General features: G+C 41.9%; 2 protein-coding genes across 5 annotated transcripts in view; one reads left to right on the plus strand and one right to left on the minus strand.

Moving 5' to 3' along the window:
* Positions 1-5,215: 5,215 nt before the first annotated feature.
* On the minus strand, positions 5,216-14,290 carry LOC119025379 (basic leucine zipper and W2 domain-containing protein 1-A). The gene is made up of 12 exons (XM_037108876.1): positions 14,156-14,290; positions 13,400-13,473; positions 12,816-12,992; positions 12,067-12,161; positions 11,907-11,972; positions 11,599-11,734; positions 9,372-9,481; positions 8,951-9,121; positions 8,193-8,339; positions 7,706-7,844; positions 7,317-7,439; positions 5,216-5,982 (listed from the first exon to the last, which is right to left on the minus strand). Exons 2-12 carry the CDS (start codon positions 13,461-13,463, stop codon positions 5,951-5,953), a joined length of 1,260 nt encoding a protein of 419 aa, XP_036964771.1. The 5' UTR covers positions 13,464-13,473; positions 14,156-14,290; the 3' UTR covers positions 5,216-5,950.
* Positions 14,291-15,331: 1,041 nt separating this feature from the next.
* Positions 15,332-21,891, plus strand: part of myo1b (myosin IB) — a 67,141-nt gene continuing 60,581 nt past the window's right edge. For 2 of the 4 annotated variants that reach the window (XM_037108873.1, XM_037108874.1), the window contains exon 1: positions 15,333-15,648. The gene's annotated coding sequence lies outside the window, so the exon portion shown is untranslated. Of the gene's footprint in view, positions 15,649-21,891 lie in introns of all 4 variants that reach the window. The other 2 variants (XM_037108872.1, XM_037108875.1) reach the window with 2 other exon arrangements.

Consider the following 21,891-nt stretch of genomic DNA (forward strand, 5'->3'; position numbering starts at 1 on the left):
ATATCATCAAAACTGATATTTACTCCCATTCTATTGATTGTTTTAGTTTATTTTTTGAACATTTAGAACTAAAAATTCCAACGCAGTCCAAAACATTTTCAGTGCAAATTCGGTTCATTTTCATTTGTATTCAGCATTTGCAGTTGGGCCAATCAAATTACAAAAGCTATTCTGTAGGTGAACTGTGTGCATGCTGCAACATGTGGGATCTTTTTTTTTTTTTTTTAATTTCCAAAATTGGCATATTTTAAAATAATGATTTTTTTTTTGTTTCTGATTACATAATCCTGGGTACAAGTGACCTGTTACCACCAACACTTGTGTATTAATAATTCGTGGAAACTCTTGAATGAGCAACAAGAGGGGCAGCAGGAGAGATGGTAATAAGGTCTGCTATTCAAGATGTCTGAAGACCCTTTTTTTTTTTTCCTGTGGATATGGAGCCAGAGACGAGCACATACCCAGTAAATAACAGCCCTTGAGTCGATCATTCTTTATCAAACTAGGCCATCCATCCCTTTGCTCCCAGTCGTTTGTACACAGCTATCAGACCTGGGCCACTGAAGGAGGGAAAAGGACAAGCCAAGGGAAAGTAATGATGTTTGTGATGAGCCTCGGTGTTGACTCAAGTCTAGCTGTTAAATCCCCGGACTCTCACAGCCAGGCCATTACACACACTCGGTGTGGTCCCCGTAAGCCTGGCAGAGGGGCTTTTAAGGAGTGGAAGATGCTCTTATTTGAGGCTGTGGTGACCACCTGATCGCTGCAACCGCCGCTTCCACAACCTCCACGTTTATAAAAAAAAAAAACCTTTCATCCAATTTCGCAGCGCTCACCTTTATGATTCGACTGTTTGCTTAGCTGTCTTGTTCGATATATTAAGGATGAGGATGGCCAACCCATTTTTCTCTCGCAGCATCTCTGCCTTTCATCCCTCGGTGTTGGATAGCACGCGCATGAGGAGCACAATAGCTGCAGTTGGGTCATTTGAAGTGATTCTTCGCTCACTGTTGAGATTGCTGTTGATTTCCTATAAAAAAAAATAAAAAAAAGTCAGTGGTAAAAGATTCAGAGTGATAGCTCCCCTTTTATGTCTCTGAGATTACTGGCACCGACAGACCGTTTATTTGGGGAGGGGGGGGAAGGGCAGAAAAGTGAAGTGCAAATAAAAGTCAGGACTGTCTCGGCAGTGGTGTAGTAGCCTTTGCAGTCGCACCCTTAACATTGCAGCAAAATGCCGTCTCTACCCGCTAAATGCTGCATCCAGTTCGACTCAAACAGTGAGAGTCTCAAACTGATTCGCTCGTGTCACATTTGTCACTATTATCGCCTTTACATCAGATCAGATTCATTTGGATATTTTTATGATTATTATTATCATCAGTAGTAGCAGAAGGAGCAGCGTTACACTTATGGTTGGGCAGTACATCAGTGCTATATGATTATTGTTGTTTTGCATTGCAGTCAAGTGATGTCATTTTCTAAACGTGTCCTTATACTTGCTTATATTTACCCCCTTCCTCATTATATCCACATTACTGATGATTTTATTTTTTAAATATTGTGTCAATATCTGGTGAAAGGACATACAATATTGTCACAATATCAACATTGAGGTATTTGGTTTTGTGTATTGCGATATAACCTTAAAATATTGTGATTGTTTGTAGGCTGTATATTATCTACCTGCTCACTGGCTTGCATATTTATAGCATATTGGCAATGTAGAAGTTATTATAAATCACTCATTAATGCCCTCTTCTGTATGACCGTACTCCACAGCTATTTGTTAAGGTAGACTACAGAGAGGGGTTAATTAGTTTCAGACTACACTAGTGACTAAAACTGGAGTGGAAGTGGAAACTATTGAGACCTGTAGTTATTTCTTTTCTTACGAATTCCTAACAAGGCTGGTTGGTCCTCTCTGACCTGTATGTCTATCAAGTCCTTTTGCATTTTCTACTGTGTAATCCTAACAGAGAATCCTAAATAGAGGTTAAAATTAAATGAAATGCGAACAGACTGTAATGTTGCTAATAAGCGGCTCATTAGCGGTGAATATCGTTATTATTACCTACAGTTATATCGTATGACAACAATCGTATAAACAGAGACGAAGCCCTACATACAGTGCAGCTCTCTCAGTCAGGCGGCAGCTGGGGTCTAAAAGGTTCACACCTATAGTTCTCATCTTTAATTAATCTGCCTCTGTAACGGGAGTGTTATACATGATGAATAACCTTCAGAATAATAGCTCCAGGCCACGGCATTAAAGAGGCAGCTATGTGCCGGCTGCCTCCACCAGACAAGGCTGGTGGAGGATGGCAGCGTTACCTCCAGGGACGGAGCCCCAGCCTGAGCCGAGCGGGAGGGGGACAGCTGACAGACAACAGTGGCTCTCAAGCCTGTAACCCAAAAAAACAAAAAAAAACTTTTCAGCCCTTTAGGTTTTAAGAGCTTAGTCGCTATTTCCAGTCACAGAGGTGCTCAGTTGTCCATAATGTGACTGCATTGAGGTTGGAGAGGCTGCGCCGATTTGGGTTGTTTGGCGAGAGTTGATCCGGGGACGAATTGGCAGCATTTAGTGAGTCAACACGTTGATCCTCATTTCCATATTTCACCTGGGTGCTAAGCCCAGCATTAGAATGGTCTTCTGCACATACAAAAAAAAAAAAAAAAGATGGCAGCTGAGCAGAAAATACTGGCCTGAGACACAATGCTGCTCGATTTACCAAAAAAAACATCACTGGTGCTCAGTAAATCATGGAGAGATTGTGGGATTTTTTTTTTCCTTTCGAGAAATGAACTGAGCTCGAGTCTCTCCTCTTGTCATTCTTCTGTCTCCCTCTGTTTTTTTCTGACATTATTCAGATGAGCTTCTGCATTGCAGTCTGGAGTTGTGTTTACTGACCAAAGCCGCAGTGTGAAATCCAGAATAATTGCTCCCCTCGACTCCCCTGGCATTCCCTGGCACATTGTGCTGGTCTGCTCTCTCTTCAAGCATGGAAGTCTAACTGAGACAGGATTTTCCAAAAATAAATTAAGTCGCGGTTCTGTTCCTCTTCATATTTTTTCCACGTCAGTGAAGAGGGGAAAAAAAACCCCCCAAAAAACAAAACAAAACAGAATTTCCCACAAAATATTCATGTAACTTTTGGCATGTGAACGCTGGAGAAGGACAAGATGAAACCAGTCACACCTCCGTCCTCTCTGTCACTGAGGGACAAGAGTTAAGTCTGCCTGGTGCAGTATGTTCATCGACACCATGCCATCGAGATATACCTGTGCAAGCAAAACAGGTAGGCCTTGGGAAACCTACTGTATATGCAGCAGCAGCAGTAGCGTATGCAATCGGCCAAAAAAAAAAAAAAAAAAGAAAGGCAAATGAGCAAAACAAACAGATGTGTCAGGTCACAGTGTGCACAGCTCGTGATACCACAGGCCTCCCTCTGTACGCAGCTCCGCTCGGCGCCTGTACATGCAGGGAGGAGCACAGTGTGCGGTGTGAAGTGAGGCAGCGCTGGTAACAAGCAGATAACAGTCCCACCAAGATGGTAATGCTCAAGGCTTTGCAACAGGAAGGGGGTAGGAAGGGGCGGCATCATTGCCATTCAGCGCCGCACACAAGGCGCACTTGTGCACGCTCTCCCTCTCTCTCACACACACACACACACACACAAATCTCAAGAGCGGCCGTGTTTCCCCCTGCTGGCATGTCACTCTCCCAAATTGTTTCATGTTCTTTAGAGCGACTAAATAAAACCAAAAGGCAAACAAATCCTCCCGGGACAGAGAGGCAGAGAAAATACTCGTCGGATACTTTGTAGTTCTGGCTGTGTCTAATACTTTCTAGTCTGCCTTCTTCAAAAATTGGCATTTTCTATTTGAGCTCCACGCTGGAGCTGTGGAAGGCCTCAATAGTGGGAGGAAGCATCTCTCAGGGATTTACTGCCATCTGTTGGCGCCGAGTGAAACTGATTGTCAATCGATAACGTTCCTGGTGCTCTGCTGTACTGTACAGTGAATCCCTTTGTGTCATGCGAACTGCCCCGGCTGACTGTGTTACCTACTGAGTGCCTGAAGGTCATTGTATGAATACAATACAGACGCAGGTATTGTAATTCTAACCAATAACCACTCTGGTGCTCTTGAGGCGGAGGGCAGGGGTGAAAGCAACTGATTACAACTACTCAAATTACTGTAATTAAGACTTTTCTGGGAGGGTGCTCGTACTTTTGTGAGTATTTTTTCAAATCTGTCATTTCACTCGTACTTAAGTATGCACTGAAGGTTTAGAGAGGTGACCACGACCACTGGAGCAGAGCTGCAGAGGAGATGGGAGTATTGATTGAATACATATACTGATAATGCATTAACATCGACGGTTAGAAAGGAACTAATACTCTGAGCTGAGTTTAAGAGGAATACTTTGAAATGTTACTCAGTTACACGTTAAACTACTGGTATTAAAATAATATTTAAGTACAGTCATGTAACTGTACTCCTTCAACCACAGGAAATAACTAACTGCATAATAACTGAATAGCTGGAGCTGAACTAAACTTTGACTATGGAAGATATACAGAAATGCCCATCATCATTTTCCCAGACAGAGATAATGGTTTTGCTTTAACACTTGAGTAAAATGAGTGAAAAGTATCAAGTGCAGTAAACTTTGGCCACTTGGGGAAATCACAACTTAGTTTCCTGACACTTGAACGTCACCAGCCAGAGGCGAGGTTAAACACGCACTCAAAATTCTGAGTTGGTCGCGCACTTTGTAAAATGACTTGTCATAATGAATGTGCGACGTGGACCTCCGTTTTCATAACATCTTGAATCACCATCTCTCCCTCATTTTTGCATGCTTGACTGAGCCATAATTACCATTTAAAGTGGGATAGAAGTGAGTTGAATGAGATGGTTGTTTGCACCTCAGGTCACGCCGCCTTCCTTGATTACTTGATTAGGTGAGGCTTGAGGAGATCAAACGATGGGAAAAAAAACTGCGAGGGAACGCGGGGTGCTCTGTGACACAACAGATGGATTTGGCTCAATTTCCACAAGAGCTTTTGGCATATGATTGTCTGCGTGTGTGTATGTATGACTGAAACGTCCTGCTAATGTGCTCTAACTGCTCGTATTATTTCTCATTAGCATGTTCACAGAATAATAGAAATGATGTGACTGTATGCGAAAGTAAGCGGAGCAGCAATGAAAACCATTAATTTCCATTTATTTTAAAAAGTCAATCTGTATGGTAAAGGAAAAAAAGGCTAACATGGTTCTGTTACATAAGATGTGTAGAACAACTGAAGTTTGTTATAAGGGGCTTTTGAAACCATCACAATTCAGTGTCTGAAAATGGCACATCTCCATCTGGTTACGGAGATCTAAATACTGGCAGAAAAAAAAAGAAGGAAAAAAAAAATAAAGTTGTCACGTAATTGGCAGAGATGTGAAACGAGTTTAAAAAAAAAACAGTTTGCCTTTCAGTTGACCAAGATATCATGGCTACACAGATGGACCTCTGGTGAAGAAAGAGTTCCATGACTAATACAACAGCTGTGAAATATGCCTCCAAACTGGCTAATTCTTAAAAGGGACCCATCTATCCAAACAAACAGCCCCCCTTTTGTTACAGGAAAAGGGGGTTGTCAATTCATTTAGCTATATGTGGCACTGTGACCGCTTCCAGAAGGAGTGTGAAGAAGACTAACAAGTACTTCATTCAGATTCAATTCAGACAGACAGAAAACGGGTTGAAAAGAAAAGCAATATTAAAGCCCTTACATTACAGTTGAACTAGATATGAGGAGGTAGGGAATAGAAAAAAGGAAAAAAAAAAAAAACTAATTATAGACAGACTTCTGTAACAAATCTCTCTACTGCATCTGGTGCTATGTTAATGTAAAAATACAAATCAACATGGTAGTTCAGCTTGAGGTCCTCAGTCTGCCTCCTCTTCCTCGGACTCAGACTCTGGAAAGAAAAAAAAAAAAAAAAACACAAAAAAGAGAACAACAGTCAGAGCTGTGCTCAAACATCGATGCACTATGCATCACCACCAATGTCATCTAAACTTAGAAGTGGGACAAAAGAGAAGCCAAACACAGTTACTCAGCACAGAGATACAGCACAAAACCATCCCATGGATTTTTACAGCAATCTGTGTACAAGGTTTCTGTTATCTGACAAGTAACTTTTATTCTTTAAAAAACAGGTTAAGGGCCGACATTTTTATTTCTCCGGCCATCAGGTCGGGTGAACATCGTTCGCTCCAGGCACAATTTGACTCACATTAAAAAGGTAAAGTGAGTGAATTTAGATCAAATGAACTGATTGTTGAGTTTCATCAACAGGATGTCAAATACTGACACTTTGGGTCAGTCGTGCACTCCGTTCCTGGTCTCTGTGATTTTTTTTTTTCCATTTCTAATGGGACACTTCACCCAAAAAGCAAAGAAATATTTTTAGCTTTGTTGTGAGTTGCACTGCTCTGGAGGGATTGGCCATAGAGATGTCTACCTTGCCTCTCAAATAATGGAACTAGATGTTTTTCAGCTTGTCGTGCTCAAAGTGGCAGCAAAATATATCTGAAGGTCTGTGGGTTATCTTGAGAAAACCGGGTCATGGTTTCAGGAAAGAGCCATGCCTGTTGAGTTCTTTTGAATATTCTTTTGCCGCTTTGAGCACCTAAGCAGAGTTCCATTACATTAGAGAGAAGGCAGACATCGTTAGAGCCAACATGCCGACACTTGGCAACTCACTCCAAGACAATCAAGATGTCTGAAAAGCACTACAGATTCAGTTATTATCTGTTCACCAACATTCAGAAGGACAGCTGGGTGATATAATGTAGTCCACTCGACATTCCTGAAGTCATGTGTGGTGAAGCTACCGCACCGATTACAGATGGGGTGTGCAGTGATGCTTTCAGTTTAGCAAATTCTGGTAAGATGTTGGCTTTAAAAAAAAAAAAGGTATAAATAATGTCTCTTGAAATCACTTTGGGATCTCAGGGCTTCAGGAGACTTGAATTACATCGAACAGATGTATGGAGCCTTCTTTATTTTGTTTGTTCCTTTTCATTCGAGTTCCAAAACAAGTCCCACTCTATTTCAGTTGTTTAGGAGAATACTGCAACTCTGTTTTGCTGTGACACTACAGAACTGTTTTGTGGACTACATAATACAAATGCAAATTTTCATCAGCATGACATTGAATCTTCCAGGACATTTGAAACTTCTGTGGAAAGGAGAACCAAGATCATCGACTGACAAAGACGGAACAAAAAGAGACCGTGAGGTGTTTACCTTCCTCTGCATTCTTGAGCCATTCAACAAACTTTTTCATCTGCTCAAGGAAAACGCTCTTTCCCTTGGCGACGTGTCCTTCGTTGTACCACTTCAGAATTGCCTCCTCACTCAAGACATCCGCTAAAAAAAAAAAGGGAGTAAATTTATAAATTAATAAATGACAAATACAACTCAACATGCCACCAACTGCACAAATGAGTCTGCGGGTGCTCAAAAAACAGATGTCTTCAAGCAGGTTGGCGACATCAAGCAAGACAAACTTTTGGCTATAATCTCTGGCCATCTGGCATCATTCACCAAAAAAAAAAAAAAAGCCTCCCACTATAAAGCGAACACTTTTTCCACATGAAAAAAATAAATAAAAAGAAGAAGCACAAATAACCTACCTTTGTAGAGAAGAACAACAATTTTCTGGAAGGCCTTCATGAAGTGTATGTTGTCGTAGCAGTACTCTTGGATCTTCAGCAGGAGAGTGAGTTCAGAGAGGCCCTGGGAGGTAAAAGCCTTCAACAGTGGGCTGTATTGCTGAGAATGTAAAACAGGGAACATTAAAAGTTATGAGCTGTAAAAAAAAAAAAAAATCATTAATATTCAAACAAAGGCTTGGTGGGAAGTTTCTGGACCTCACAGGAGATAGAAAAAAAGATTCAGGGTATTTTTTGGCTAACATTACTTCTACTTTGAAAGGCTCTGGGTTGGTAAATCAATTATCTTCAAAGCCCAGAGCAGCCTGGATTTGAAAAAAACAAAAATCTTTAAGGCACAATTTAAGAGTGACATCCGTAAGTGTCTTTAGATCTCTCATTTCCGCGCGTGTTGCCATGGTTGCCGCAGAATCAATGAACAACGGAGCCATAATAACAGAGGAGTCACCTTTAAAAGTTTGATGGCTTGTTCTGTGACCAGCTCCTCCTTCTTGTTCCACTCCACAGAGCTCATTACACTCAACCAGATTAGTCCAATCATCGTTTGCTCGGAGATGTTGTTCTTCTTCATTTCCTCACGGACGTAGGCAATGATCTGTTAGACACGAGGCACAGAGATGTAACGCATGTTATTGGCAAAACAAGCAGAACCATGGCCAGCAGACGCAGAAGCTCATTGCTTATCAAATCCGGCCGAAGATCGAGGTACAGGAATGCTGGCAGGAGCTGGGATTATGTTCAGGCTGAATGGATACTAGGACTGCTTTCATTGTCAACTAATCTGTTGGTATTATTTTGATTAACTGATTAGTGGTTGGGTCTACAATGTCAAAAAATAGTGAAAATGTTCAGCGTTTCCCAAAGCTCACGCCCTCAAATATCTTGTTTTATTCTGCAAACATAAAGATATTCAGTTAACTGTCTCAGAGGAGTAAAGAAACCAGAAAATATAAACATTTATGAAGATGAAACCAGATAATTGACGTTCTATCTTTAAACAATTACTCCACAAGATTCATTATCAGAAACGATAACGATTAATTAACCAATTGTTTAATTTTATTGAATTGTCTGCAACTTCCCAATAATTTACAGCATCCTTGTATCCAGCCCTCAAGCCGAAACTGGGGGCACAATGAAGTGTGACCCTCACACAAAATGGGTTTCGATTTATGTAAAAGGGGGCGACAAACTGACAACGCTTACATCTTTGAGAGGGTCCCCACGTGCCATCTGCTCCTGAAGCTCTTTCTGCAGTTCTTTGCGAGCACCGATGGACTGCTGGTTTCTGGCAAAGTCCGAAATCTCCTTGAGCCCGGCGTCTGTGAAGTACTTCGAGAAGTGCTCACAACTGCGCTTGTTGGCAGGGAACAGTTCCTGAAAAAGCACACAGTGAAATATTGAAGCAGACTCTTTTGGCCAAACAAGCTTTCATCGGCCATTAAGAAGCCTCTGTTCATAAGCTGCCTGCAGATCAGATGCCACTATAATTTGGAGCTAAATTAAGGCATGGAACCCTCTGGACTTATTTTCATCAAACAATGTCATTTAGAGAGCACAGCGAGGCTGTTGACCCTTTGTGCATCTTAGCCTTGTAAAGACTTTGGATTTGAGCTGTCATTCTCACCATGAGCCTGTTGTCCATGCCAACCTTTCGGAGACTGGTGGCAACAGAGCCGATGTCCTTTTCAGAAAGCCAGGATTTGAAGAGTTTTACCGCAAAGCATGCCGAAACACCTGAACAAATGCATAGAGACGTGTCAGCTGCTGCTAGCAGACCTGCCAGGATAAAGCTAGGCCTGAGTAATACATCTGTAAACAACTCCTTAGGATGCAATTAGACAGGTTTGAAAGAGGACAATGCCTAAGAAAACAATGATGCAGCCGTCAAAATTAGTTTGGACCGCAGGTGTATTAAATTTGCATCTGTACCTTAAAAAAAGAAAAGAAATACATAAATGATTTAAGTGAACCTCAGTTTAGTGACATGGTTTGCAGATCTGAAATAAAGAGCAGATGTCCTCCATCTATTGGGAGGTTTATGGCTAATGTTAGATTAAGTCAAATGGCACCATTGGGCTGAAGCGGCCCATCAGTCCCAGTTTTTGTGTCCCATTTCTGGCTGACAGCACCAGGTTGAAGCCAAAACTGTCATCTGCATCTTTTCTTTAGACATTCTCAATTCCCAAGTACAGCAAGTACACATTGAAAACACATTCACACAAAGGTCTTTGTCTCTCCACAATACTGACTCATGGAAATTGTATATGTAACTCTTTGTGCTGGGTTCAAATGCAACTTTTGTCTTAAAGTGATATTTGGCAAAGCATGAAAGAGTGTTACCTTTGCCACAGAGGTTATGTGTTCACTCATGTGTGTTTGTTTGATTGACTGATGGTGGGCGGTTGATTTATCAGCAGGATTACACAAAAACTAATAAGAGAATTCCATGAAACTTGGATGGACGATGGGTCTCGGCCCAGATTAACTTTTGGTGAGAATCCGGATAAAGCGGATGGATTTTCGCGCACATTCTTTCACATTTCAAGATAAGGTGTTTTTTTCGAGATTTTCTCAGGGATCAAAATACAGTGCTTATGAGAAAATTAGGCAGATTTAGTTGGCTGGTTTTAATGAGTGAATACAAAAAGGGACTGTTGTGGTGTGGTTGAGTTATGCTCTCTACTTCGTTACTTGCTCTACTAAGATGTTTAGAAGTAACAAGTTTATTTTTTTTTAACTCTAAAAGGTCCCATTCAGTGTATATATTTACCTATAGCTCTATGTACATTTATCTCATAATTCTTAGTTCACCATTTTCAGCGATCAAACAGTTCTTCAGTTATATTTTAGTTCATTACATCAACTTAATAAGTATTATGTAGGTTAGCAGATTGATAGCAGATTTTTTTTAGAACTCTCAAGTATTCATATGAAAATTGGCTGCAAAAATTCAGCACTGGTTTGATCAGTTACATTCTGTTCGCACCACTTCTCTGAGTGTAGCTTGCTGTCTATGGAATAGAGTTGTGTGCATGTGTGACTGCCAACATTACCAACAATGGTTTCTAAAATATTTCCCCAAAAGTTTAGTTAGCGTAGTCAGTAACTCCAAATGCTCTAGTCACTGGAAGTGCGAATGGTAATGCTTACGATGCCATTGTTTCAGAAAAGCTACAATAATGCCAGCACTTGTTCTGATTTTGAGGAGAGCAATTAACAAGAGCAAAACAAACAGCCACAAGACAAACAAACAAAACACAAAAGCCATTCTGGATGCACAGCATGGCTAATTTAGTCTGCAAGTGGCATCATTAGTCAACGCTCACATTTACCATTTATCAACTCACATGGAAGAAAAAGACACTTAATTGAATGATTAAAATATTCTGAGTGTTAGACAGCATTTGATGCATCATTTTCAGATGCTTCTAATATCAAACATGGCTGTAGAAATCTGCTGTTCCATTATATACAGAGCAGAGACAGAAATTGGTTTGTTTCATTGCAAAGTCTGTGTTAGTTTTGGGATGGGAAATTGTGGGCTCTCCAGTTGGCTGCTTTTTACACAATAGAGTAAACACGTATTTTACATATTTAAGGATTGATTATTAGTTGTTGGGACGATTATTAGAAAATCATAAAGAAAAAAATGAGCTACACATTTTAAAAAGAAAGATTTTAGAAGGAGGCAAGAAAGGATACGCCACTTAACAAAAAAAAAAAAAAAAAACCAACCACAGGTACTTAAGAGGCTAATTATTTCTTGTCAGTCCAACTGCTTCTACCTGCGGATCTGAAAAACAACAAAAAAAACACAACTAGGCAAGCCCACGAGGCACAGAGGAACGCACCTTCTTTGACTAGGTTCTCATTGAAGAGGCTGCTGAGAATGGATGCAGAGAGATTGCCGTTGGCCAGCAGAATCCCCGTTAGCATGGCCAGCTTGTTGCGTTCAGACTCTGTGAAGCCCTTGAGGAACAGCAGCAGCTGCCAAAGAGCAAACACAGAAACTCAATCATGTAGGCTGAATTGAACTGAGTCAGTTCCATATGCTGAAATTATACAACATCTGATTTGGAACAGAATGGACATGAACTTAGAAGCTTTACTATTGTGGTACTGTGTGTTCCTGAAAAGACACAACTGGCAAAAGACAAACCTTTTTAATCTCCTCCTCAAACCCTTTCTCCAAGTATTTGTAGCGCCTGATGAGCTTGTTAAAGACCTAAAAAGAAAACACAGAATATGTTGTACCATCCTAAAAAAAAATGGATTTGTGACTTCCATGGGATAACGAAGCAGAATTTAATGGTATTCACCTGTGCATATGCCTGCATGGTCTCCATGTCCTCTTGCGCTTTGAAGAGACAGAACTCGGTGGGTGTCACGTCCTCTGACAGTGTCCCTCCTGGGGCTGAAAATAAAAAAAAATAAAAAAATAAAAAACACAATTCCTTCATTTTGTTGCCTTATGCTTCATACATCCAGTGAGTTATACTTTATATGGTTAAATGTAAATAGTTGCATTGAACTAACAAAGAATAAACATTTTCCAGGGCACTATTCTCTCTCTGCCCCTGCACTACTTGAAACGTCTGGTTTCGAGTCTAGCCTTCATTTCTGTAAATTAGATGAGTCACTACGTAAGATGCATTATATCAATATAGATTTTTTTTTTTAATAAAATATGTACAGCTGTACTGCAGCCATGGTGAGCAGCTGTAGCTGTGTTATTATCAATCACACTACCTTGCACGGCATGATCTGCCCTACTCTGCCTCTGATTAGCTACATCCTGCCCGCTAAGTAATGAGCATGTGCAACTCTCATCAAATATTGAACAGAGGCGTGATGTTCACTCTGTAGCTACAAGGGAGCATAAAGACATGTGAAAACGGATGCTGAAGCAATGCCCCGTATAAGAAAAAAGTATGGATTTTTTTTTTAAATTAAAGTATGTAAACAGCTTCTACTAGGACCCCAAAATAAAAGAATGAACCTGAAAATTTGTATTATATGACCCTTTTAATGTAAAAGGTAAAACACATATGAAGAGCCCGCCTCTTACCCAACATTCCACCGGCCACCAGGATGTCGAATAGTGTCTCAGCATAGCGGCGGTAGTCAAGCTTGGCACCAGAGGCATCAAGGAATTTTGCAACAGCTTCCAGATCAGTGCCAGTTTGATTCAGACCTTGTATGATGCTTTCCTGAAACTGGGAAGGGTCAAACCTCTCCTTTTCATCTGTTGAGAAGACAGAGTTTATCAATGCCAATAACTTAGGACCTTCTTTTAGGACACATCGAAACCCATACGCAGGTCAAGATCATTTGTAGGTTGTCATATTCTCTTCCTTGAAAAGGCATTTGGGTTATGATCACTGACATCCCTTAATAACACTTAATCACAGTTTGGACCCCAGACACATCTTTTTAGTGTTTTTAATGCTGAATATCTTGTCAGTGAACAAACAGGAGTGACCACCACTGATCAAACCTTACAACCGTGTTCCTGTGTCCATGATTGTAAGCAGGTAAGTGGCTGGATAGAAAGGTACACTGAAAAGCCGGAAGACAATCAAGCAGGTGTTCTTCACGGAAACCTGATGGAGAAAAATAACCAACAAACACTGGTGCCTTCAAGTTTGTCACCTCTTTTTCGGGTTTTGAAACGCTGGCCTGTTAGCGTAGGCTTCTGCTGCCTTTGATTACTCATAAAAGACACTCTGGAAGAAACGGGGAAAGAGAAATAAGATCAGCATTAGGACATGTATATCATACAAATACATTTCTACACCTATTCATCTATGATACATTGCAAAAGGGACACTGTTGGACTAAACAAATGGCTGGAAACTCCAATTCCAGCCATCACCTATTGCAAGTTTATTCACCTGAAGACAAAGTGCGACACATTATAAGATAAGGGCCATTTTAAAATTGGCATGTATCAAATGTAATGGAAATAGACACGGGAGCAGCAGTGTAGATGGCACAATGGATATAATGCTATGTAACGGTGTAGAACACGCTCATGCAGTGCAAGGTACAACATGCCAGACATTAGCCACATCCCCTACTTCTCTGCTATGATTCGTTCATCTTCCGGTGTACACTCTCACGATATAAACTTATCACACAACATGACATTTGTAGACTCTGACTAGACATATTTTCTTAACTAAATAGCAAATCATGACATGAACAATGATTGTTAATTTTATTTTAATTTTAAAGCCAGACGAGAGATAACCTGCACGTCTGACTACACCGGCTAACGGTCGTGTTAGCTTACTACAGCTAGCTTCGGCATCCCTTTTTCCTGACGCAGTGCATCAATACGTTAAATATGTGACCATAGCTCGATCACATTACAACTACTGTAAAAACAACAAAAAAGCAACTCACCGAAATCCTCTTTATGAGCAAAAACAGTCCGAAAAGATAAAAACTAATATCACTGGATAACAACACTATCAGTTCCAGGGAAAAGGAAATTGTTAACGCGCATGCGCAGTAAAGCCAGATTTATCTGGGTCATTACATTTATGCGGGGAGAGTCAGTTTCACTAACTCTAACAAAATGGAGAAAAACGTGTCCCGAGTGAAATAACTTTGGTAACATTACCAGCAAATGAACACGTACGTGCAACATAGTAGTGGTTACTTTCTGCTTAGGAAGCAAAATGGAGTAATATAACGACAGCGTTTGTACATGAACCCCCTTTGGACAGTTAGAAGTCATTTTCTTTAGTTAACGGGTAAACGAACGGTAGAAATGTTCCTCAACCCCCCCAAAATCTGGAACAGCAGCTTTTTTCTTCTAAACTTCTCTTTAAACACCCCAAACTGATCCAGGGTTAGTGTAATTACACAACGGGCCAACATGTCGGTGCTATCTAGCATTAAGACACAGGAGGGGGGTGTTGTGCTGTCGGGTGGCTGCAGTATCCGGCCATGGGATGAAGGGAAAACTTTAATGTTGCGTTAATATTAACCTCGGAAATCTTAGATCTCATTCCCGGAACGTCTTTAAGCCAAATCAAATCATTTGTACGAGCCAAAAAAACAGTAAATGTAGTCACATGTCCCAACACCTTTTTAAAAATCATGGCTGTACTATAAGTTATATGTCCATATTAATTAATTAATACATCCATTTGGCACAAAATCTTTCTCGTTTATTAGAGTAAAACACCCTTTTGCCTGTGGAAGATGGTGTTTAGGCAGTGATGGAATGTAACTGGGTACATTTACTCAAGTTTTGTACTTAAATAATTTTTATACACACTAAAATGACTTGGGTATTTCTATATTTTCAGAGGAGAATAAGGTCCCCAGAACTATGTTTGTTTTTTTTTTGTTTTGTTTTTTACAACACTGGGGTTAGGCATACAATTTGAAATATTTAGTCGGTCCTGCTTGAACTCCTGGATTATTATTACATTTGATGAATGTTGTGTAAGTGCTGGTGCTCCATGTGGACAACAGCAAAAAAAAAAAAAAAAAAAAAAAAGATGAAAAAATTCCGACAACTCGTGAAGGCATCACAGCCCCACCTCCTCCCCCTGGCGCTGGAGGTGATTAGGACGCTGGACTCGCCCAGAGACGCCGCTCCAGCCACTCCCTGCGCCCGGCGGACCCTGCACTCTCTCAGCCCATCCAGCAGCAGCTCCATTCAAAAAAGTGCCGAGATCCGGATGAGAGCCGCGTTCAGCCTCATCCAGCGCAGCAGAACTCAACTCCCAGGAAGCGGGCAAGGGGCTTCAGGAGTCCACTCCACACTTTTGGGAGAAGCGCCTCTGGGATCCTACTTTTTTTTTTGTTTTTTTTTTGTCCGCAGAGGGGATTTTTTTTTTTGTTAAGGACGAGAGGGAGCAACTTCTGCGGAGATAAAAGAGGCAAGTTCTGTGCGTCTTGTGTTACTTTGGCTTCGGTGCTGCAGAACAACTTGCGAGTCCCTTTGTGTTCGTCTTGTGTTCCACTGTTGCTGCAACTTCTCTGAAGAAGTTCACTCTGTGGATAGTCATGTAGTGTCGTCTGCTCCCCGGCTCATTCATTCCTCCTCTCTTCCTGCAGAACAGAAGGGGGTTGGGATTTAAACACTTTTGCTGTGTGTTTATCTTTTCTTTTGTCTTTTTGTGAACGAATTGGAAACCGATCGGAGGATAAAACTCCTAAAGACCGAGTTTGTCCGAGCGTTTCCACAGTCTTCAGTCCAAACCGAGGCTCATCAGTTAGAGATGTTAATGAAAAGTGCGGTCGCTAATTGCCAACATCTGCCGGTTAGAGCACCATCCTTTTGTAATTCAAACGCAGGGAGGACAGCAAGCAAACAAGCAAGCAAACAAACGGGCAGATGTGTCAAATCCCAGCACCCATTCAAAGTTTTATAAGAGAAGTATCCCCATCACCACACACATACACACACATACACACACACACGCACAAAGCTGCCTGTGAAATGGAGGGCTGAATGAAAAAAACCTCCACCTCTGACCTCCACTTTGGGGATCACTCAGAGCATCTTTTATTCCGTTTAAAATATCACATCCTTTTACATTATGTCGGCTGTAATCTATGGATCTGTGGCAAACAGAAGAAAAGATCAGTGTCAGGCTTTTTGAAGGCGGACGAGCAGACCGAAAGGTGGGTTTACCCTCCAGCGTGCCCCCAGGTTTTTTTTCTTTTTAAGAGATCTCGATGCTGCTGACTGGAATAAATTACTTGCTCAGCGTTGGGCTGCATGAATAAAAACTATTCACCTCTATGAGCAACCAAAAAAAGTGCTTGTCAGAGTTGACCTGCTTCCTCTCTGCTGGGATCTCCACTCCTCCTCCTCCTCCTCCTCCTTCTCTTCCCAGAGGCATCTAGCCCCCGAGTTATAAAATCAAACAAGGAGATGAGAGACATAGATGGAGGGGAAAAGTTGCATCACGCTGCAATGTTAAAACACACCGCTGTTGCATTATATTGAAAACTGACTCAGAATGGGTACAGTACGCTGCCACAGAAGCAGCACTGTGCATGTGCTTTTAGAAGTGAGTTTTAAAGCATGTTATACTTCTTTTTTTTTATCCCAACTTCAACTCTGTGGCATGAATCAGTTTAGCCGAGAGTATGAGTGTTTTTATTCATTCACAGGGTCGGACGCACAGTTTTCTCAACCTTTGCCAGATCTAATGGTTGTAGGTGTCATTTGACGTCTTTAACAACTTTTATCATGATGCTTTTTGAGTCTTTTCTAACCGTTATTTGCTCTGGCTTTTTCTGTTCTCTTAGAATGGTAGAGTGCATACCTCCACCAAAGCCCAACAGTCCCCTTTAATTCAATCAAGAACATACCAATATCGAATATAAAGTGTTTAAAATCTACTAGATCAGATTCTTATTTGGATCAGTGTCCAGTTGTACTCACTCAAAGATACAAGTCACTTAAATAAGCTCATTTTTTAACATGATTCATGCGTAATTCGATGTCAAAGAAGGCGAGTGAGTCGAGAGGTTTTCCAGATCCCCGCCAAAAGTTAAAGGGGTCTATTCTGGGCCAAGTCCCATCCTCCATCCAAGTTTTGTGGACATCCGTCAAGTAGTTTTTGTGTTATCCTGCCTACAAACCAACAAACAAGTGGACGTGGGTGCAGACATAACCTCCTTGGTGGAGTTCAAATGTTCCCGAATTATGTCAAGCTGCACATTTTTATAAACTGAGAAACTTGCACGCACCTAGTCTTCCACAGACTCAGGGAAAACTCCGGTAAATATTCATGCTTCTAAAGTATTCCGTTCAAAACATGAATTCATTGGAAATGTTACAAACTCCCACTCTCGTTAAGCTGTAAATGTGTCTGTGCTTGGCTCTGCTTTTTCTCCCTCCTGCGCTTTTTCAGCTCCTAATTCCATTTGTGAACTTTGGAAATCCCGAGCGGATCAGATAAGACTCCCTTTTTTTTTTTCTAAAGGTTTGTGTCTTTTTTTTTTTTTTTTTCTCTCTTTGTGGTTTTCTGCAAATATGTCCCGCCCCTTGTTGGCCAGAGTCTCAGTCGGGAAACCAGATGGGAACTTTATTACCCGTGCTGATCAAACAAACAGTGATGTAAGAGGGCTGTGAAAAGGTAGTGTTTGGTGAGCCGTCAGAGCTGCTCGATGGACTCCTGGAAAAAGTAACAACCGTTTAGCTCAGACTTGGAAGACGAGCGGTGTGTGTGGGACTGCTGGCTCTCTCGTCGGTGCGAGCTTAGGTTGGCCGCCTCGCTTTAACTTGCATCATTGTTTTCCTTTAAATGTGCCCCCTTCGTGAAACACGGTCGCTTTGAGACGCTGTGGTTTAATGTGGCGCGCACTGAGGACACCCCCCCCCCCCCCCCATGCCAGTGCCATGGTGATGAATGGTGTTTGCACTTGTCTGCCTGTGCAGTTTAGTGTAGTGAGGCGTGCGTCTCGTGTCAGAGATAGATAGACAGGAACACACATGTGCAGCTCAACTGGCTGGACCCTGAAAGGCCTTCAGCGAAAGAGAGGTCCTCTTTAAAGCAGGAAGCGCCAAAGCCGAATATGTTGTTATATTTCCATTTCCTCATTAAGTGTGATGAACTACATCTCATTTGTGATTGTTTATCAGTCTCTTACTTAACAATGCGTTGAGGTCAAAAGGGCAGAACTGCTGGGATGGCGAACCCGAAGACAAAGAACTTTTTTTCCCTGGTGCCGCTCGACTCGGAACGCTTTCCACCCGTTGAACTTAAACTGCTTAAACTCTACGCCCTCCCGTCTCCCCCGGCGGCGCTCCGGTAATAAGGCTGTACGTTTTTTAAAAAACTCGGCCCACTGTTGATTTGTTAAGTCGAGTGCAGCTGCTTTCTCCATTCACTTATGGGAACCCAAGCCAGACCAAGTGTTCGAGTGCCCGTTGTGCAGACGATGCTGAAAACTGCTAATGCGGAACCGTCTGGGGAACCATTTAAAACTGGAGTGTGCTCGAGTTCTATAACACAAGTAAAAAGGAAAAAATGGTGACCTTGCAGGGTGCTTTTAAGAGGAGTGTTGGTCGCATTAGTTGTAGAAAATAAACATTTCATTGGCCGAGGTTTTTGTATGTAAAACATTGCCCTGTACCAAACAGTCGCCTCACACTGACAATCGGAGAAAAAGTGCCTGGTGCAGAGTCAACCGCCACCTGTTTCATCATGCACAAAGTTAAAATCAGTGGTAAAAGGCTCACAGCTTTCACATGATCCATTACATTGTGCACAAATCACTCTCGGATAATGGGGAGGAAGAAAATGAAAAACATCAATCTGCCCCCCTTTTTGTGAAAATAGATGAGCGGCGAATAAAATTGAGACTAAATTTAGTCTCATAACACGGTGACACATTCTTTTAGAGCCACCGAACGTTACCGCGATGGCATTAGATATTCATGAGGCAGCAAACCGTCAAAGTTAAAGTCAAAAAAACAACATCCTTGAGTTTTTATTAAGAGTTTAACTGTCAGAAAACTGGGTGCCTGGAAACTTAAAGTGGAAACAGACTACTTTCCCTCCCAGAGTGCTGCTGTCACGAAGATAAAACCCGACCGCTTCATTTTTTTTTAACCTCTTCCTCAGAGTGGCAACTGCTAATGACACAGGAAAATGTGTTCTTTCTTCATTCATGTTGTCTGTAATGGAGGCGTGAAGCAGATAGAAGACGTGTCATGCTGTCGGCTCGCATGGTTGCAGACATGGTTGCGTGGTGAAAGCGAGGCTCATAGGGAACCAATTGAAACGCAGGTGGTGTCCATTATTCTATGGACACTACACGTTGCGATCAACGTTTACTTGAAATGGATTGAGGCAAAAACCGTGGCAGCTACATGTTGCACTCTGTGAGAATGAATTTTCACATTCAGTAGTCTCATATAGTCTCGCGATCTTTTTGTAATCGCAATCAAGATCCCCAGACTCAATTCTTAAATGTGCTGTGGACTATGGACGGACTTGAAATAGCCCATGAATTTCCACCATTCCTACATAACACTGCAGCGATCGTTCTTTTTCTGGCACTCGCTTGAACTTGCGTTGTGTACAACACGTGGCGAGAGGAAAATTCAATTAGCACAGCCATCTATCTGGCTTCATTGCTCTTTTGGTGTGTCCATGCAGCACAGATCTGCTCCTCAGTGATGCTGTGCGAAGTCTGGAAGTAGAGGTCAAAGGACGTTAAATACCGCGATCTCTACAGTTCACCCGAAAAGTAGATTGTCGAGGTGGTTGGTGTGATCATTTTGAAATCACCAGATTGCCCGTGTTATGTGACATCGCTAACCCTAACCCCTTCAAGGCAAACACATCAGACAGTTGTTCCTTATCAGTCGCCTGGTCTCCTTTTTCAATCAACGCTTTGTATGCTTCGTGGATTAATTACGGTGCGCTCGTTGGATCCTTTTGTCATTTTGATTGCCAGCTGTAGGCTCATGTTTTGCAAATCTCCCTGTCTTGATGTCTCCCTGCTGTGTGAGCTGTATTGTAAATAAAGCCCAGTGTTTGTTTGGGTTACAGGTTTATGTTTAACCGGGCTGGATGGTTGTGTGTGTGGCATGAAAACTCTGTTCCACTCGCAAACAAGAAGACAGGAGTCATTCCACGGTGGTCATTAAGCGAGTTGTTCGCAGACGTTCTGTTTAGTCTTTTCCGATGTTCCAGTGGGTGGAAGAGTGGCTGCAGGTTTTTGGTTGCGCCTCCACTCACAGATGTCCAACCTGGAGTAGTGCTGAGGACTTTGGACCTCCGGGTCACTTTCTCAGGCAGCAGCTCGCCATTTGTCCCGTCCATGGCCTGCCCTCTGGCACAGGCCCGCGCCCCCCCGCCGCCGCCGCCCCATTAGGAAGCGCTTTAATCGGCATCATTGCATGCAGCCCACAATGTTGCGACTCTCCGGTCCCGTGACAAGGCCGCCCCGATCTGCAGGGAACTTACACTCTATTACGCCGCATAATAGATTTGTATTATCATTTGTTTACACATAAGCCTCGACCGCTGTGTTCTCAAACAACCGCTCCCAAGGTAGAGTGACGCCAATCATCTCTCAGTGCAGCTCAGACAATAACCCCATTCGCTTTTTTTTTTTTTTTCTCTCAAACCACATGTCATTGTAGATTTAAGGTTGCTCTGTTGACTGTGATGCAAGTATTGATTTCAACATTGATAGCCACTTTGAGCTGCCTTTTTTATTTTTAATCACGAACACACATCCTAACAAGTCAACAGCTGGTTTACTGGCTCCTCTCTTTCTGTTTTGACTACTACACCACCGCCGCCCGAGCGGTTAATGACTTTTGGTCGGGTGACTCGTCCCCTTGCTGAAGAACAGAAAGGAACACGTGGCCGTAGCCCGGAGTCTGTAAATAATATATGCACATGTAATGGTGTTTTTCATGTTTTGCTCATGGCTTCATCTCGCAGGGAAATCTAGGTCAGCACGTCTCATAACATCATCGGTGGTTACATGCATTGAAATCCCAGGTCAAGCCCGCCCATCGCTCGCGTTTCCATCAAGCAACTTGGCTCTTCTAAAAAAAAACAAAACAGCAATTTAATCAGCGGGAATTATAGATCAAACTTTCAAACTGCATTATTTCACTTGTATGCCGTACTCTCTATGCCGCGTGTAGGATCAACACATGACATTCAAGGTGTGCCATACTGTGTGACCCCAAGGGGGGAGGGGAGTGTGTTGAGCCAGTGGCAGGTGATGCTGTACATATATAGTGCTGGCAGCTGATAATGAATAATGGGAGATTGTTGTACCAGGAAGTGAGAGAGGAAAATGTCCATAAGGGACTACAGAAATGCCAATGTGCCATCACAGGTAGGGCTGCAGCCAAAGATTATTTTCATTATTGATTAAAGAATGTCTTCCCCCAAAAATGTAAATCCAGTCATTATCTGCTCATCCCTCTGCCAGTACAGCTGAGTGAAGTTTGTAGTTCTGGAGCTTCACAGCAAAGCAGCATTGCACCGTTCTTTTAAATAAAAAAAAATGAAAAAAAAATACATATTTTATAAATATGTAGTTTTAAACAGAATCTAATGGTTTTGTGTGTCTTTGATGACATCAGGTCATGCCTTTAACTTAAATGATGTGTAAACCCCTCCCATCTGCCG

Source organism: Acanthopagrus latus, chromosome 9, assembly GCF_904848185.1.
Source record: "Acanthopagrus latus isolate v.2019 chromosome 9, fAcaLat1.1, whole genome shotgun sequence".
NCBI classification, from domain to species: Eukaryota; Metazoa; Chordata; class Actinopteri; order Spariformes; family Sparidae; genus Acanthopagrus; species Acanthopagrus latus.